The sequence below is a fragment of the Rattus norvegicus genome, chromosome 4 (assembly GCF_021556685.1).
Source record: "Rattus norvegicus strain SHRSP/BbbUtx chromosome 4, alternate assembly SHRSP_T2T, whole genome shotgun sequence".
In the NCBI taxonomy this organism is placed as follows: Eukaryota; Metazoa; Chordata; class Mammalia; order Rodentia; family Muridae; genus Rattus; species Rattus norvegicus.
Window position 1 is genome coordinate 172400491 of NC_141537.1, and position 18470 is coordinate 172418960.

General features: G+C 43.1%; 1 protein-coding gene across 6 annotated transcripts in view; it reads left to right on the forward strand.

Annotated features, from left to right (window-relative positions):
* Ptpro (protein tyrosine phosphatase, receptor type, O) overlaps positions 1 to 18470 on the forward strand; it is a 210925-nt gene that overhangs the window by 146992 nt on the left and 45463 nt on the right. For 4 of the 6 annotated variants that reach the window (XM_087659074.1, XM_087659075.1, XM_087659076.1 and 1 more), the window contains 4 exon segments: positions 2996 to 3147; positions 4166 to 4286; positions 12151 to 12290; positions 17890 to 18022. In XM_087659074.1, the coding sequence (XP_087515200.1) occupies positions 2996 to 3147; positions 4166 to 4286; positions 12151 to 12290; positions 17890 to 18022 (546 nt within the window). 6 annotated transcript variants of the gene reach the window in all.

Sequence of the window (18470 nt, forward strand, 5' to 3'; positions counted from 1 at the left end):
AAGTACACATACACATGCATGTATATACACATATACATATATGCATATATTTATATATAAACTGGATGAAATTCTAGCCCTTTAGTTCTTTGTCTGACTTTCATCATTTCACATGAGAACCCTACCTTTTAAAAGTGAGGTTCTCCTGACTTGCTCTTCTGTGTTTTACATTTTAACCCAAATCAAATCACATAGTGGGAAAGGACACTAGCTGACAGGCTCTAAAGGTGCAGGCCTGTTATCCCAGCTACATGTGAGCTTGAGATGGGAAGATGACAAGTTCAAGGCCAGCCTGGGCTACAGGGTAGATTCAAAGGCAGCCTGGGCAACTTAGTGAGACAGGGCAGGGGGCTGGTGTGTAAATGGGGGTTAGAGCCCTTGCTAACTTGCAGGAGGCTCCAAGGTCAGTGGCCCAGTCCTCACTACTTCCCTCCCTAAAAGAATTAGTTTTGACTTATTCAGACTTCAGTCTACTACTAGGGTTAGGCGACCTGTCTGAAAGCCAAATTCATAGTGATTATCTTAGTATACCAAATAACGATTAGTAAACAGCAAGGGACATCTTGTGGCCTTTGGCAAGGTGTGAGATCGCTAAGCAGCACGTGCCAAACCTGAAGCCCTGTGACGAGGAGCAGGTATGTGTTGGTTTGTAATTTTAAGTGTATTTCACCAAAATTAGAATATGGGGACAAACTCCTTTGAGCAAAGCATTCTGTAGGCATCTACATATGATGAAGTATACTAGGATGTCAGAAACCATAGGTATTTCTGTGTTAGATCATCCAGAGACAACCAACTTATAATAAGGAACGCTTTCTCTGAACTGTGGTTTCTGAGGTTTTGGTTTATAGTGATGCAGAGCACCGTGGCATGAAGAATCCGAAGCAGCCAAGCCACTCACCCCCTGGCAATTGGAAAGTAAAGTGGACAGAGCAGGAGGAAGAGACTTGGCACACAGCTTCCAGATCCAATCCCCAATCACCCACTTCCTGTCACTGGGCCCCACCCCTAAGGTTTCCATTACCTCCATAGCCTTTGAATGGACATTCGGACCCCAAACGGGGAGAGCATTGCTGCTATCTAGAGATTGTGTTGTTACACACAAGGGATGGGGCTGCTCACACTTATGGGAAACGTGCATGGATGGTGCAGGCATGCAAGATGTGCTCCACAGAGATGCTGTGCAGCTGTTACACATTACACATGCATGTGAACATGTGCTCTATAGAGATGCTGTGCAGCTGTTACACATCACACATACATGTGAACATGTGCTCTATAGAGATGCTGTGCAGCTGTTACACATCACACATACATGTGAACATGTGCTCCATAGAGATGCTGTGCAGCTGTCACACATTACACATGCATGTGAACATGTGCTCTATAGAGATGCTGTGCGACTGTCACACATTACACATGCATGTAAGCATGTGCTCCATAGAGATGCTGTGCGACTGTCACACATTACACATACATGTAAATATGTGCTCCATAGAGATGCTGTGCAGCTGTCACACATTACACATACATGTGAGCATGCGTTCCATATAGAGATGCTGTGCAGCTGTCACACATTACACATACATGTGAGCATGCGTTCCATATAGAGATGCTGTGCAGCTGTTACACATTACACATGCATGTAAACATGTGCCCCATAGAGATGCTGTGCGACTGTCACACGTTACACATGCATGTAAACATGTGCCCCATAGAGATGCTGTGCGACTGTCACACGTTACACATGCATGTAAACATGTGCTCCATAGAGATGCTGTGCGGCTGTCACATGTTACACATACATGTGAACATGTGCTCCATAGAGATGCTGTGCAGCTGTCACATGTTACACATGCTGTAAGTGGCTGGTAGGTCTTGAAGTCATCGTCTATTAAGAATCCTTGTCAACTATTATTTCAGTGTCCTCTGAAAGGAAATGATTCTCATGACTTCTAGAAATTCAACTTTAAAGATTTTGGTTGAACTTATGCCATGTCTTGGAGTAAAATGTTTGCTTTCTAGGCACTTTACACGTGCGATTTAAATTTAATTGTATATTTTTTCCTTAAGTTCTTTCAAGTTTTAGACCACTTTAAACAATAATTTTAAAAAATGCTCTCGGAGCTTATATGATATGAAGTTTATATAACATTTTTCTCCTCAGCAAGGTATTACATTTTCAATTAAATTAAAATTTAATCTTAAAGTGTTAGAGTACGGAGTAAAGAAATAGCCTCAATGCTAGACTTAAGCCTTGGGCATGACTTGCGAGGTCCACTCCTTACTGCTTACCTCCGTCAGCTGCGTTTACTCGGAGCCCCCTGTCTGCAGAGCACACGGCTAGATTCCTCAGTGAAATCTCTGTGCTACGCCAGAAATAACAGTTGTCAGAGCTTCTCCCCATCCCCCCTTTTGTTCTTTGGTCTCCTAAGTACCTTTCATGTGCCACAGTAAAGAATTTAATAGTACAGGGCCTCAGATTTCTCCATATTGTGAGAATTACCAATGCCTTTTATCACTGAGTGATGTACCCAATGCTCCTGAACGATCACACATTTTAGGCATCTTGAAACTGCAGCCTATACGGGAGGTCCTGATATCCGGGTGGGGACAGGTCCTGCTGTTTGTGTCTAAGATGGTCCCATAGAGCTAGTGCCCAGCCTTCACCGCTGACTTCCAGTTTCGTTTCTGAGATATTGTCGTGTGGTATGAAGTTGAATTTTCCTTTCTTCTCTTTTTTGCTTTTTTCGAGAGGGTTTCGCTGTGTAGCACTGGCTGTCTTGGAACTTGCTCTGTACACCAGGGTGGCCTTGGCCTTGCAGAGACCCACTCTGCCTCCTGAGCGCTGGGATGAAAGGCGTCCGCCACCACTGCTGGGCTTGACGTTGAATTTTCTAAGTCAGCTTCATTTAGGATGTGACATTTCTCATGTTTGGTTGGGAAGTCCTTCAGCCACGAGCCTTTATTCTAAGCTCTACCTCTTTCCTCACAGCCCCCGTCGCTCCAGAAATCACGTCTGTGGAGTACTTCAACAGCCTGCTGTACATCAGCTGGACCTACGGGGACGCCACCACTGACCTGTCCCATTCGAGAATGCTACACTGGATGGTCGTGGCAGAAGGGAGGAGGAAAATTAAAAAGAGTGTATGTTCCGTTGAGTCCTAACACCGGGCACCCAAGCAGTTGGTTGCACGAGCTGTTGACAACCCTTACTTAAGCTCGGCTTTTCAAGTCTTTGACAGGGAACTGAAATCATTGGCAGGCCTGAATTCACCTATATTTCAAGTTGTAATTTGAGAGCTGAGTTTAGTAGTACTGGAGAGGTGGGGGCGTGGGAGGGAGTTTAAGGTCACCGACCACCCTAGGATGTGTGAGAGCTTTTCCTTCAGGACGCTGAGCGTTGTCAAACAAGCTACCATTCATCCATGTCAATATTTCCACAGTGATCCCCATGACCCAGATATCTGAGCACATTCGGGATATTGATGCCTTCTCTCTGCTTTATTAAGCTTTTGGACCATGCTTAAGCTACTGCAGGAAACACAGATAAAAAGAAAGTGGGTTGAACAGAATAGAGGACGAGAGACGTCCTGGTTTCTGCTACTGCCCCCTTCCACCTCTATGTGGCTTGCTCCTTTAGGCTTCGTTCCTATTGTGCCCACACTAGTCTGAAGGAAGAAACAGAGCAGTGATGGAGAGCCAGCACATGCAGGATGGGAACTAACCTAGACGCTGCCCCCGTTTTGTTTCCACTTGCAATCTCTTGCTCAGAATTGGATCACTTAATCCTCTCCAGCTACATAGGAAACAGCAAATAGAGTCTTCATGTAAATAACCGTGTGTGTACAAACATGTCTATGTTTCCTTGGAACTATACAATAAGTATCTTTTCTAGAAGCTATTGTGAATATGCAGTATGACATATAAGGGCCAACACATTTGGAAATTGTCCAAGCTGATATGTATGGTGCACTTTAAGGGAGCTTGCATTCAAACAATCCAGTCCAGCAATATAATACTAGTCAACTGTAGGTTACAGTGTAAGCGCATGGGTTCGTGCTGTCTGATAGAGCCCTGGAGTCTGTGTCTGTGCTTGCTGTGTAGGGTGAGGTGCTGGCTTGTACAGTCCACACTGAAATTGTGAATCTTGATGGTCTTGCAGGTGACACGCAATGTCATGACGGCCATCCTTAGCCTGCCTCCAGGAGATATCTACAACCTGTCTGTCACAGCCTGCACTGAGAGGGGGAGTAACACCTCCATGCTCCGCCTTGTCAAGCTAGGTAAGGAGCGTGCAGAGGTGAGGGCTGAAGAGGCTGTGCCGGGGTGAGGAGCCTTTGCCTCCCTTATTCAGCAGGGGCTCCACAGCTCACTGCACCCAAACCAGAACAAGGACTTCTCTCTGAGAAGTACAGAATAGACACACTAGGAAAAGAACACAACCACGTTGGTGTGAGTTTTTTGTTTGTATGGGTGGAGCGTAAACCAGGCTGTGACGTGGACCTGTGTCCTTCTTAGCAGCATTGGAGGGACCACGGAGCCCTAGGAACTTTAGAAGTGGAAGACGTGGCTGGTTATCTAGTTTGGCGTTTCCACCCACTCAAACAGCATTCTTTTTCGTGCACATATTATTCCTTAACTTAGGTTGAATAAAATACCTTGACTTTATTGAAGTTGGTACCATTTCATAATTCCGACAAAATTGACATGAGAGGAAAATAATTTATACCGGGGAAAGACAGATGACACCAACTCGTTACGTAATAATCCAGGTCCCCTGCAGGTGGATTCAGACACAACTGTGTCCACCGATGGACGGCACTGATGCCTCTGCAGAACAAAAATGACTAAGTCTGGGATTTAAGAAATAAGAAAATAACAGGTCAGTCATAGGAAAGGGGGTCTGGAGAAATGGCTTAGTACAGAGTGTTGATGGCTTTTTCAGAGGTTTTAAACCTCGGTGCACCACACCAGGCAGCTCACAGACACCTCTAACTCCAGCCTCCAAGGGACCTGTCACCTCTTCTGGCCACTGTGGACACCTACACACACACCTGCACAGACACACACCCTCTCTGTCACACACACACACACACACACACACACACACACACACACACACACAAGAAAACAATTTTTTTCTTTAAAAGGAAAGGAATAAATGTGAAGATGAATTAGTTTGCTGTGAATAACTCCAGTGAACATAGGCAGAGGACGGCCCAGAATGAAACTGTTGTCAGAGCGAGTGGTAGGAACCTAGAAGTGCTTGCATTTAGTGAGACACAAGGGAAATTTACCTTAACCGTGGCGGATGTTGCAGAGCAAGGGAATAGCATAGGAAGTTGGCTGTAGGTCCAGTAACCTATTGTATTTTTTTTTTTTTTGGTTCTTTTTTTCGGAGCTGGGGACCGAACCCAGGGCCTTGCGCTTCCTAGGCAAGTGCTCTACCACTGAGCTAAATCCCCAACCCCTAACCTATTGTATTTGATTATGAAGTAGAGGAAAGAGTTCTAAGGCTCTAAATACAAAGAAATAATGACACGGTCTGCTCATAAGCCCACCTTCACCGTTACCTACTGAAAGCACTTTCCAGTTTGCCTGACACTGTGCCCATTAGTATGTGCAGCTACAGTGGTTATGCATGGAAACAATACCGTGTGTTAAAGGCACACTTCATTTCTGATACCTAAAGGGAGTTGGGGAAATGACACTCGACCATTGACCATAGTTGATGGAGAATGAGGTGGCAGAGAGCTGGGTGTCGGCTTCTAGGGCATCATTGGTGTAAGTGCAGCTGCTCATAAACAAAGCACACTGAAGACAGGGTTAATCCAGCCTAGCCCGGGTGACAGAGTGACACGCTCTCACAAGCTAAGTGACACAGAAGGCAGGCACAGCTCATCAATACCAAGGTTCACAGCGGAGATGTCAGTGTGTGTGTTTCAGAGTTAAGAGGTGCAATGTGACAGAACATGCATTCCAAGGAGGTCCCACAGCTTGCCACCATCACTGTTCAGACTTGTGCTCATTCCTCACAAGTGCTTGACCACGTTCAAGGGGGGGTTTCAAGACCTTTCTCTTATTCCTTGCGCCCGTACCTGCCTCTCTGGGTGGAGAGGCTCACACAGGCACATCTCCAGAAGCTTAAGGTCTCTGCAGTCATGTTGTTCTTAGCAAGGTATCTTGAGAAACGCTTAGGAAACCAGAAACAATGAACCGGAGAGACACTCCACAGACAAGTGCTCCCTGCCAGCCTGACCCAGAATTTAATCTCTGGGACCCACATCATGGAAGGAGAGAACTGACTCCTCGCAATTGTCCTTTTACCTCCACATGCAAGCTGTTGCCTCATAGTTTCCTCATCTCCTCCAACAAATAAAGAAAAACAGAAACTATTTTCTTTTAAAAAGAAAATAGGGTCCCAACAAAAGAAAACAACATTTTCTTCATTTTGTCCAATACATACATTCCTCTGTATCTACGGTGTCTGAACATAGCCTCAGATTCTTAGTTAAGTGGTAAAAGCTAAATTCTTACCGAGATGCTGATGCTACAAGAAGAAATAACATGTTGGATAATTTTAATGTTGCACCTTAATTGCAGGCAAAATCACTCCTTATGACAACTTGTAAACAATTAACTTACCTAATCCCTTGGAAACTGTTAAGTATTAGGAAATAGAAAAGCATGTGCAATTTCAATTCATGATAAGTTTATTCTGGTGTCATAGTAGAACACCACGAGATGGCCAACCAGTTAGTTCAGTGCTTGCTGCCAGCATGATGACCTGAGTTACATGCTTGGGACACACATGATGGAAAGAAAGAACCAACTGCCCAAAGTTGACCAACCGCCACACAAGTGCCATGGCACACAAGGTACACACACACACACACACACACACACACACACACACACACAAAGACACACATATACATATACATATACACATATTTACATATAATACACATCCATACACACATGCACAATAAGCACATACACATGTATATCCATACTTACACACAATACACATACATACACACAAACACACACATATACACGTGTATACATGCACATATACATATATACACAGATACATGTATATACACAGATGTACAGATGCACATGCACACATACATACATACACACATGTACATACACATATGCACTCATACACATATGTATTCATGCACATACATACACATGTATACATGCACATGCACACATACACACACACATATATACACACATGCGCACACACATGTGTCAGAATTATGAAGAAAGCATAATTGGGCCAACAATGAATGCTTAGTTGTCTGAATCCCAGACACAGATGACCACTGTGATTTAGTCAGATTGCTTGAGAAATAAGGGTGACTCTAGAGGAGGCGGCTGTTATGGAGATGGAGAGATTTGGACAGGATTAGAGAGGTGTTTTGGAGATTGAGGCTCCAGAACTTTCTTTTTGGACAAATAAAGGAAGTGAAAGAAAAAGAAATTAAGAATAACTCCCCAGCTTGGCTCTTGAGCAACTCTGTTTTACGTTTATGTAAGTGAGGGAGACACAGAAACAAACAGGATCGATGAAGGGGTTAGTGGGGAGGGGTGTGTTAAGATCCCTTTGTTCTTCTAACTTAAAAAGATTTGACAACTAGAAAATGAAAGCACAAGTGTCCAGCAAAGAGGTTGATCTCTGTGTGGGGATCATAGGGAAATTCTGGTCTGGATCATCTAAATTAGATCACCGAGTACCAATTAGAAACTGAAGTGAGAAGCCCTGGGACTCCAGAACCCAGAGACGGAACAGAGAGAAGATTCCAGAAAGATTCCACAGAACAGCCAATGAAGGAAGGGAAAGCCCAACTCCACCCTTGTAAACCACCCTTGTGAAATTCTGCTTTATTCAGACCACATATGGCAAAGAAGAAAATTCCTAGCTTGACTCCCAGGAGAATCGGCACTTAGCCACGAGTGGTTGCCTTGTGAGCTAGCTAGAACCCAGAGACGTGATCACGCACACACACACACACACACACACACACACACACACACACACACACACACACACACACAGAGTCCTATGCCTTTTATGTGCTTGTTTCTCACGTTTTACTGACTGAAGGAATTTTATGGCGGTCATGGGAGGAACCACACACACCCGCTCTGTGGCTTTCTCTTCCCCTTTTGGAAACTTGATTTTAGGGCATAAGCTTGACAGTCTTAGTCTCAGTCATGAGAACTTTGATGTGAATGAAAAATTCTGAAAGACATTAGTGTGAACCCAGACAGGAATTTTTAAGACATATTTGGTATGTTAGGCATTAAATTCTCCCCACCCCACCCCACCCCATTGTAAATAAGTATTTCTCTCATCCGTGTTTTGCTTACATGCCTGTCTGCCACACACGCATGTCTGGTGCCTGCAGAGGACAAAATAAAGTGCCAGATCCCTTGATACTGAAGCCGCAGGCAGTTGTGAGCCTCCATGAGGGTGCTGGAATTGAACCTGGGTCCTCTGAAGAGCGACTCTTAAACACTAGTCTATCTCCTCAACCTCTGATTCATAATTTAATACATTTTCAGTTGCTAAATGTTTCCTTTTTCCATTCTTTGGTATTCTTTCTTAAATATTCAAATTCCCAGTTAAATTCAGGGAAAGAGTTTTTTCCCTAGGTCAGTGAGATGAAGTCTAAAATATACCCAAACCTGACAGATTCCTGTGGTTAAACTTTTCTCTTCCAACGTTTATGATGCTGACACACTTGTCCTGACACACTCATCCTGACCACTTACCGCCACGACTCATCCTGAACAATTTTTTGCCTCTTACATCGGCTGTCTCTCCCCCCAACCCTCAGCTTCAAACAGCGCTTTCTCTTGCAGAGTTTGCTCCCTTCAGTGTGAGCATCGTGCTGCTTCTACTTGAGGGCTCCATATGCTGATACGAATGGAACTTTGATTTTTTTCAATCCTTATTTTTAATAAGAATGCCCACATTCTTAAACAGTCTAACATCCCTTTTAGCCCACTACCCACCAGAGGTAGTGGGAAAGAAAGGATATGGGGGAACTGGACCTGTTTAGAATGGTTCTTTGGAGTAACTCCTGTCTGTGCTGTCTGGCAGGCCAATAAACACATGTTGTTAGCAAAGAATCTTTCATCATGTGTCCTCTCACATGTTTGCTTTAGCAGAACATCCTTTGGTCTGTATCTGCTTCAGCTAAAAGTTCCTTCAAAGTCTGCCTTAGCATTTCACCTGTAACCACTACAGCTAAATGTCCCTTCACGTGTTTATTCTGGCAAAATGCCATCCAACCTACTTTCCAAAGAATTCTACCTCCTATGGGAGATACTTTGTTGGCAAAGTTGATATTATTATACGAAAATACTTTGTTCTGCTGTAGAAATGTTATTATAATATAATAGAAAAGACCCTCAACTTGCATTTTTACACACTAAGAAAATTCTAGAAATTCCTTACACTGAGGCTGAAGATTGAAAATAGGGTTTTTCCTCATCAGACATAGAGATGATATTTACAGCATTACTACCAGTGTCACATGTGTAAAACTCATCAAGTTTAAAAGAATAAAGTGGCCAGTGAGGAGTACACCCACTCTTTTGGATATAATAAGAAGTCATAAATACCATTCAATGAGTAGTTATATCATTGAGCAACATCAAAAGACACAGTACATGGGACATAGTGTCTCATGCCTTGAATCCCCACATTTGAGAGGCAGAAGCAGGAAGATTGCCATGAGTGTAAGGGGAGTCTAGGCACATTAGTGATTTGCAAGATGGAATACTCTCTCTCTCTCTCTCTCTCTCTCTCTCATTCCCTGATCCACAAGGAAGAGAGAGAGAGAGAGAGAGAGAGAGAGAGAGAGAGAGAGAGAGAGAGAGAGAGGTTGATTAGCAAAGACAAATTTGGACCAATAAAGACATTGAGTTCTGCTCCAAGACTAAGTATTAAACTTGACTCTTCCCTTTGTGACCACCAAGAGAAAGAAAGAGTTTAGTGGTGAAGCACAAAGGGTTAGGTGCCCGCCTTCACTTCAGAAGTCATCTCCACTCCACAGAGAGGCAACAGCTTGATCCTCCTAGGATCCATATAGAATGAATGGTAGTTAGCATTGCTGCCCTCCATCCTGCCCACATTCTGCACTGGTACTTCATAGGGTTGTGTGTATAGTATTGTGTCAGTGCACACTCATACGGATGCACAAGCACATATGTATGAGTGAGTGTGGGTGTGTAGATGTCAGGGGTCAACTTCGGATGTCTTTCCCAATCACTCTCTACCTTCCTTTTCGTTTTTGTGTTAGGTTGGTTTTTAAGACACATTCGCATATAATCTAGACTAGCCTCAAACTCACTGTGGAACTGAGATTGCCCTTTAACTGGAAATTTCTGCTTCTACATCACTAGGGCTAGGATCACACATGCACACGGCCATGTATGGCCTTGGAGTATGTATTCTTGAAAGAGAAAAGGTAGAGCCTAACATTAGTCAGTCCTGCCCCAACTGTCCACACTTGCTCTCAAAGATGTGATTTTGAGCTGGCACAATGGCCGCAGGTCTTTAGATCTAGTTCAGAGTCCTGTCATCAGTGAGAGATGTGAGTGGAGCTGGTGACTGCTAACACTTGAGGTCCCTTTTCTTCAGAAGTGAGACAGATCCCCGCCTGGAGGAGTGGGTGACACTTGCCAGTGAAAGGGAGACTCTGGCATCTACTGGGATTTTCCGTGGTCTAAAGCTGACTCACCTCCTCTCCCCTTTAACTCTCTTACCTAAACTTGTCACTTCCTCATGGACAGTGACAAGAATGAAAGATCCACAGCAGAGATCCGGCTCTCTGAAAGGAAGGTGCACACTGCCAGTTCAGCCTAGACAGGGAAGATACAGCACGTTCAGGTAGCCAATGTCAAGTGTTTCTACCAGCAGATGACGGGACCCAGTGTCTGATCAGGAGCACTAGCTCAGCAGTTTCCATACTGAATGATCTAGAAAGAAAGATCACAGCATCCACCACAGAGAGCCCAGAACACAGCATCCACAATACAGGGGCATGAGGAGAGAAGAAGAAATTCAGAAATGAGAGATGGGATTATAGAGAACTTACTAGAACATTGGACCAAGCCAACTCAGCTGGTGACTCAACTACTGGAAATGAACAGAAAACAGTCCAGATAGCATGGTGTGGGGCCTTCGACTAATGGATTAATTTATTGATCAAGATAAAGGGTCTATGATAAAACTTTTATCTCTAACATGCTATTAAGCATCTGGTTTCCCTCCATCATCCTTTTACAAAAACCATCATGTTGTGTGTTAGTTTTATCACTGTTAGTTAATTTTCACTGAAGTTTCAAAGAATTCAAACTTCTGACTTAAGAGAATCAGAAACAAACAAACAAACAAACAAACAACAACAACAACAACAACAAAAAACCAGGTTGATGCTAAGGCCCAATCTTCATTATCTTGAAGAAAGACAGTCCCTTTCCCATCCCATTTTTTCTTTTTTTCTTTTTTTCTTTCTTCCTTTCTCTCTTTCTTTCTTTCTCTCTTTCTCTTTCCTCCTCCTCCTCCTCCTCCTCTTCCTCCTCCTCCTCCTCCTCCTCTTCCTCCTCTTCCTCCTCCTCCTCCTCCTCTTCTTCTTCCTCCTCCTCCTCCTCCTCCTCCTCCTCCTCCTCCTCCTCCTCCTCCTCCTCCTCCTCCTCCTCCTCCTCCTCCTCCTCCTCCTCCTTCTTCTTCTTCTTCTTCTTCTTCTTCTTCTTCTTCTTCATTCTGTGTCTCACTCAAAAAGTTATGTGTTGTCAGGACAACGCTAACTCCAGAATGGATGACACAGAAACTATTAATAGAGTCAGGTTACAGAGATGAAGCAGAAAACAGAAGTGTCCAAAAGGAGAAGTTGAAAACACAAGCAGGGAAGGACACAAACCACTCTGCCTTCGGATGTGGATGGCAGGCTTTGTGTGTGGGCATATTCGAAAGCTGAGTGAAAGCTCAGGCTCTTATCTACCTGCCTGTGAGTTCTCGGGACACCCACCCTGTTATCACTAAAAGATGGTGTGGTGTGGTGTGTGTGTGTGTGTGTGTGTGTGTGTGTGTGTTTTAAAACTTTGCTCTTCCCTCAGAACCAGCTCCTCCAAAATCACTCTTCGCAGTGAACAAAACGCAGACATCGGTCACCCTGCTTTGGGTTGAGGAGGGCGTAGCTGATTTCTTTGAAGTCCTCTGTCAGAAGCTCGGGTCTGGCCACGATGGCAAACTCCAGGTACTGATTACTTCCACTATCTTTCTGGATTACTCTTGATTAAGGCTAATGGAGTAACTAAAAACTTCTGTTTCATGGAACTACAGGGTGTGAAACTGTCTGTTTGGGTTTTTTGGGGGGGAGGAGGGGCAAAGATAGAAATCAGCAGTATTTGTAAGACATGCCCGTGAGGACCTTATCCCCTAAAGTCTACTTTAACAGTTAAGAACGGTTTACTGGGGGCTGGGGATTTAGCTCAGTGGTAGAGCCCTTACCTAGGAAGCGCAAGGCCCTGGGTTCAGTCCCCAGCTCCGAAAAAAAAGAACCAAAAAAAAAAAAAAAAAAGAACGGTTTACTGTACCTTTTAGTTAAACTTATTTTAAACTTAAAAAGACATTGCAAATAGTCATGCAAATGTAGAAATATGTAAAAATATACGTTCTCCAGCAAAGTGTGGGAACTTATATATTGTGGAAATAATTTAAAAGACAAAAACCCCAGAGATTGTTACTACTAAAGCTTTGGGGTCATAAACAGCAGAAATGATGAGCTACTTTATTGTCTTGATGGAGGATGGGAATGGACGCTCAGCTCTGGGAGTAACTAAGACGGGGGGGGGGGGGGGGAGAGAGACAGAGACAGAGACAGAGACACAGAGAGAGACAGACAGAGACAGAGACACAGAGAGAGACACAGAGAGAGAGACAGACAGAGACAGAGACACACAGAGAGAGAGAGAGAGAAAGAGAGAGAGAGAGAGAGAGAGAGAGAGAGAGAGAGAGAGTTACTTTAAAGCCAGAGGAGGAAGGGAAAGGGGCAGGTTATGAGGGAGTTCACACACTGCAGGGGGTAGAGTATTTCTTCCAGCATAAATAATGGATGTTCTTTCAATAAATGAAGGGCCCTGTGCCTGAGAGGAGGGAGAGGATGGCTGGGAGGATGGATCTTTCCTGACTGACTGCTGAGATAATCGGCTTTGATTCCTTTGCCCCTTTGATAGTCTCATCTACGAATTTCTCTCTTTTGATCTGTGCTGACTAGCTCAGTCCTGTCTCCATTCTAAGAACCCTTTTTGGAAAATAACCGTTCTGCCAGGGATGGATTTTCTCCTCCGTAACTATAGCAATATCTTCCATTAGAGACACAATGGTTAGTCAGCTACCTGCTGCAATTCAGTCCTGTTAGCAAAAAGCTTTCTTTCCTCCCTGTAATATTATCTTTTCTGGCCTAGTGATGGTGGGATGGGAAACCAGTGCTGTTGGCTGCCATCTGGTTAGGCTGCAGTGTTTCATGATCTTCTTTTGAAAAGCAGTAGTGTGCCGATTCGTTGTTTATAGCGTGCAGCATGTGTGTGTGTGTGTGTGTGTGTGTGTGTGTGTGTGTGTGTGCGCCACTGTCTGATCATGGATGCACCAAATTAGAAATTTATTTTTCTTAAAAACGAGATAATTTTGCTTCTGAGCACCTACTATCACCATTCTTTGGGTGAACATGATAAAATAGAGAATGCAGACAAACAGGTAGGGTTCTTAATATATAAAGAACCACTTGAAGTAAAAAAGATGAAGACCAACACCCGTACACAAACACATAGGAAAACAAGAACAAAAGGTCCTTTGGCATGTGAAAAATTTCCCTCATGTTAAGAAATGCAAAATAAAAGCACTGGACACGATTTTCATTGGAAAAGCCTACAGACAAATATGCCTTGTCAGAAAGAAAGCAGGAAAACAGTCATTAACACACAACAGGAAGTGGACAGGTAAGCTGGTCTGCAGAGGATTAATTTCCAATAGTTTTCAGTATTAAAAAGGCATACTTGGTGACAATAATTCAACTGCTGGGCATGTATGAGTATCCATATTTATATACCTTCACATATAGTATATTATGTGTGTGCGTGTCTGTCTGCCTGTATCTGTGTGTCCACACATAGTGTTTTAGCTTTTCCTGCTTTCACATACTCTGTGTGTGTGTGTGTGTGTGTGACTGTCTGTCTGTCTGTATGTATGTATCTGTGTGTCCATACTTAGTGTTTTAGCTTTTCCTGCTTTCACATACTGTGTGTGTATCTGTCTGTCTGTCTGTATCTATGTGTCCATACATAGGGTTTTAGTTTTTCCTGTTGCTGGGATAAAATACCCCCAAACCAGAGTCGCTTCCAGGAGGAATCTCTTCCAACTCATGGTTTCAGTGCATAAACCTTCATGGTGGGGAAGTCCTGGCAGAGGAGTTGGAGGAAGCTGCCCACATTGAGTCAACAACCCAGAAGCAGAGAATTATGATGTCTTTGTTCAGATAACTTCCTTCTGTTTATGTTGTCCAGGACCCAAGCTCAGAGAACCTCCTTTGGGGTGGGTCTTCATATATCCATTAACCTAATCACCATACTCTCTCACAGGCATGCCCAGAGGCTAACCTAATCTAAAAAAACCCTCATCTTATAGATGATTCCAGGTCCTGCCAAGCTGGTGATCCTATTAACCATTACACACTCCGGTGCATGCGAGCCCACACACACACACACACACACACACACACACACACACACAGTGTCTGTACATGTATGTACAAGAGCTTCTATGTTTGCGAGATGATGTTTTACTTAGCATTGTTTTACTTAGCATTGTTTTACAGCAGCACACAAAGTAATCAACAGACCACTTAAACCTGCACCAGGAGCAGGCTGGTGAGATAAAGTATGAGCTTTTATTGGTCTTGTGAGCCCTTCTTCAGAAGGGTAAAATGGGAGCTGGAAACATAGTTTTGGGGTTTACCAGGGGCCAGCCCTGGCAAGGGTCTTCTTTCTTGTTGGTTCTTCTTGAGGCAGCAGAGGGGGAAGAGCGTCGGCGGAGGGTAAGACTTGTCTTACGAGATATTTAGGGCTCCTGTATAGCAATAAAAAGTTAACTTATCTAAGTCTAAGTTACTATGCTACTGTAGCTGATTTACTTATCTATGTCCAAGTTACTATGGGACCATAGCTGACCTGCCTTCTGTGTTCCTCTGAGGCCAGAAACTTCAGTCTCTGGTATTTAGCACCTCAGTCTAAAACAGCAGGAGATAAAGGATTAATTGCTAGAGCCTTTTCCCTTTTGCCCCTTTGCCTCTTATTTGTCAGGTTAGGGGGAAGTTTGGAGTAATAAACTTCTATTGAACCAAGAGAAGTGAATATTGCTTGCAGCAGGAAAAACTTTTACACAAGCAAATATGCATAAACATACAAATTCATATACGGATTCATGAATGCATATTTACTCATTTCCACTCAATCTAGTTGGGCTCAGCTTACATGCATTCTAACAATTACGTTCTTACACATACACATTGTATGCATTTTCACAATTACATGCTTACACACACACATCCATACTTACATATATATTGGGGCAAAGACCAAGCACCGGTACAGAAAGAACTCCCTCATTCTGGAGGAAAAATGAACTCCAATCTTTATTGCATAGAGAAAGGAAAAGTTTCTACCCTTCTAATGCTAAATGAATTTAACCCAAGTTTGTAATAAAAGAGCTTGTTCCTTTTAATAAGATAAGTCTGCCTTGTTATTAAGGAACGACCTGTTCTGTCCCATGGTGAGGAGAAGCCCACCTGCTCCTTCTGCTCTCTGCAGCTTTTTCTTCTTTCCTCTTTCCCTCTGCATTCTGTGCCTTGCTCTCTTAATATTTCATGTTGCCTATAGTCTCTAAGCTCTTCCAGTCTGCATTTTCTTTTTGATCTTACTCTCTCCTCCTGCTCTGATGTCCCAATAATGCTCTTACTCTCAATGTCTTTTCTCCCAATGCTATGCCCATACTTCTAAGTTCTTCCTGAGTTCAGTTCTATCTGAAAGGTGTTCTGTCTAAAAACTTCTCCTTAGCTCAGTTCCTCTCTCAGCTCAGTTTCCTCTCAGCTCAGTTCTCTTCAGTTCAGTTCTCCTAAAAAGGTAGGGTTCTTAATATATAAAGAACCACTTGAAGTAAACAAGATGAAGACCAACACCCCTACACAAACACGTAGGAAGGTAAGAACAAATGGTCCTTTGGTTTATGAAAAATGTCCCTCATAATAAGAAATGCAAAATAAAAACACTAGACACAATTTTCATTGGGAAAACCTACAGACAAATATGCCTCATCAGAAAGAAAGCAGGAAAACAGTCACTAACACACAACAGAGGTGGACAGGTAAGCTGGACTGCAAGGGATTAATTTCCAATAGTTTTCAGTATTGAAAAGGCATACTCTTCTCTTTGTCCTCAGCACTTAAACATCTTTCAGAACACATGATCACATGTTACAAAGTTAGTCACAAGTTCACACACACAAAAATCAAATCATAAATTGAAATAGAAGTTTACAACAGAATGTTTGCATGCATACCATTAGGAGTCATTATCTGGCTAAACATCCATCACCTGTCACAGCTCCACAGGTTCACTGAAGTTTTAAAACTAAGTTATTAATAAAGTTTTATATAGATAAACCCAGTCAATATTTTATCCTCTGTCCTAGCACCTATAATAAATCATTAGTTCCCTTTAACATTAACCTTTGGTTAATTGTTTTACAGCCTCTTGGAATGGGCTCTGAGTCTGAGAAAGTCTGATTACCATCTAAGAGCAAGTAACTGGTGACACCTGGGAAACTGGCAGAGCTCTCACTGCAGTTTTGTACTATCAGAAAAAGACTTAATAGTGGCCCCACTATAAAAGAGCTTAATAATCACTGATATAATTTTAGGAATTCTTATAGGATCATCATTAAGACTTAAGAAGTCATCTATTTGTCTATATAGTATCACTATAAGACAGTACATCTTCGTAGATCTATAGAGATCTACTCCAAAGGGGTGTGCTATTACTCAATGATTGTTATATATGTTTAATAATAGCAGGAGAAGCATTTCAATAGCAGGAATCTTTTCTAAAATGAATCCCTTACAGCCTTGCTTAATAAGGGCAAACTGGCTGCAAATTATATAATAATCCGAGGCTGGCCATCTCAGGATGATCACCTGCTAGTTATTAGCTTATCCTGTTATGTCTCCTGACAAGGGTTCACAATGCCTGCTGCTCTTGTAGAGAACTGACGTTCGTTCCCCAGACCCTACAGGTTATTGACGACTGATAGCAACTCCACTTCCAGAGGATATGGTACCCTCTTCTGGTCTCTGCAGGCACTGAATTCATGTGGTACCCATGCTTACAGGCTGGCAAGCATTCAGTTTTAAGCATTCACACAGTTTTAATTTTTTCATTTAAAAAAAGGATAAAACTGCTTCGTGTGACAAAAATGACAGAGATGACAAAAGATGATGCGAGCACAAATAAGCAGCGTGGTGTGCAAACTGCGTCACCGTTCATGACCGTCAGCTGCGAGGCCAACTGAGACATCAAGTTTATACTGACATAAAATAGGAGAAAACCACCCAGTAGTGATGGCTGCTTCCACGGAACAGAGTGGCGTGGGAGGGAGTAGAGAAAGGGGGAAAGATTTTTCACTATTAACCTTTTCTATCTTTTAACCATTTTTTACTCTGCATATAACCTCCTTAATATGAAGAATGCTTTCACAAACAGAAGACAATGATGTGAAGTGTGTTTTGTCTGTATCTTCGCCTCCAGGAACCGGTAGCTGTTTCCTCCCACGTGGTGACCATCTCCAGACTCCTCCCAGCCACTGCCTACAACTGCAGTGTCACCAGCTTCAGCCACGACAGTCCCAGTGTCCCTACGTTTATAGCTGTCTCCACAATGGGTAAGGACACAGATGAAGGCCACCTGGTCTTTGGAGGTTTCTACATTTTTTTAGTGTTTCCTTCTAAATAAACACAGCCTGCCTTGTTGATGGAAACAGCCTACCTTTGAAAACACCCCGAGCTTCCAGTCAGGGAGTCCTTGACTCAAAGTGCGCTTGGCTAGAACATGGGACTTAGAAAAAAGATTCGGATTGTTGTCAAGTCTTTTTTTTTTTTAAACATACGTAAATATAGGATAATGGTATATGAACTTTAGATTTGAGTTATTTCATTTCTTCCTATGTTCATGTTAATGAACATGATAGTCTGGCCTGCATGGATGTCTGTGCTCTGTGTTCGTGTCTGCTGCCACTAGAGGTCGGAAGAGAGTATCAGAACCCCCAGGGACTGGAGAGAGAGATCGCAGTGAGCATCACGTGGGTTCTGTGCTCTCTGCAAAATCAGCTG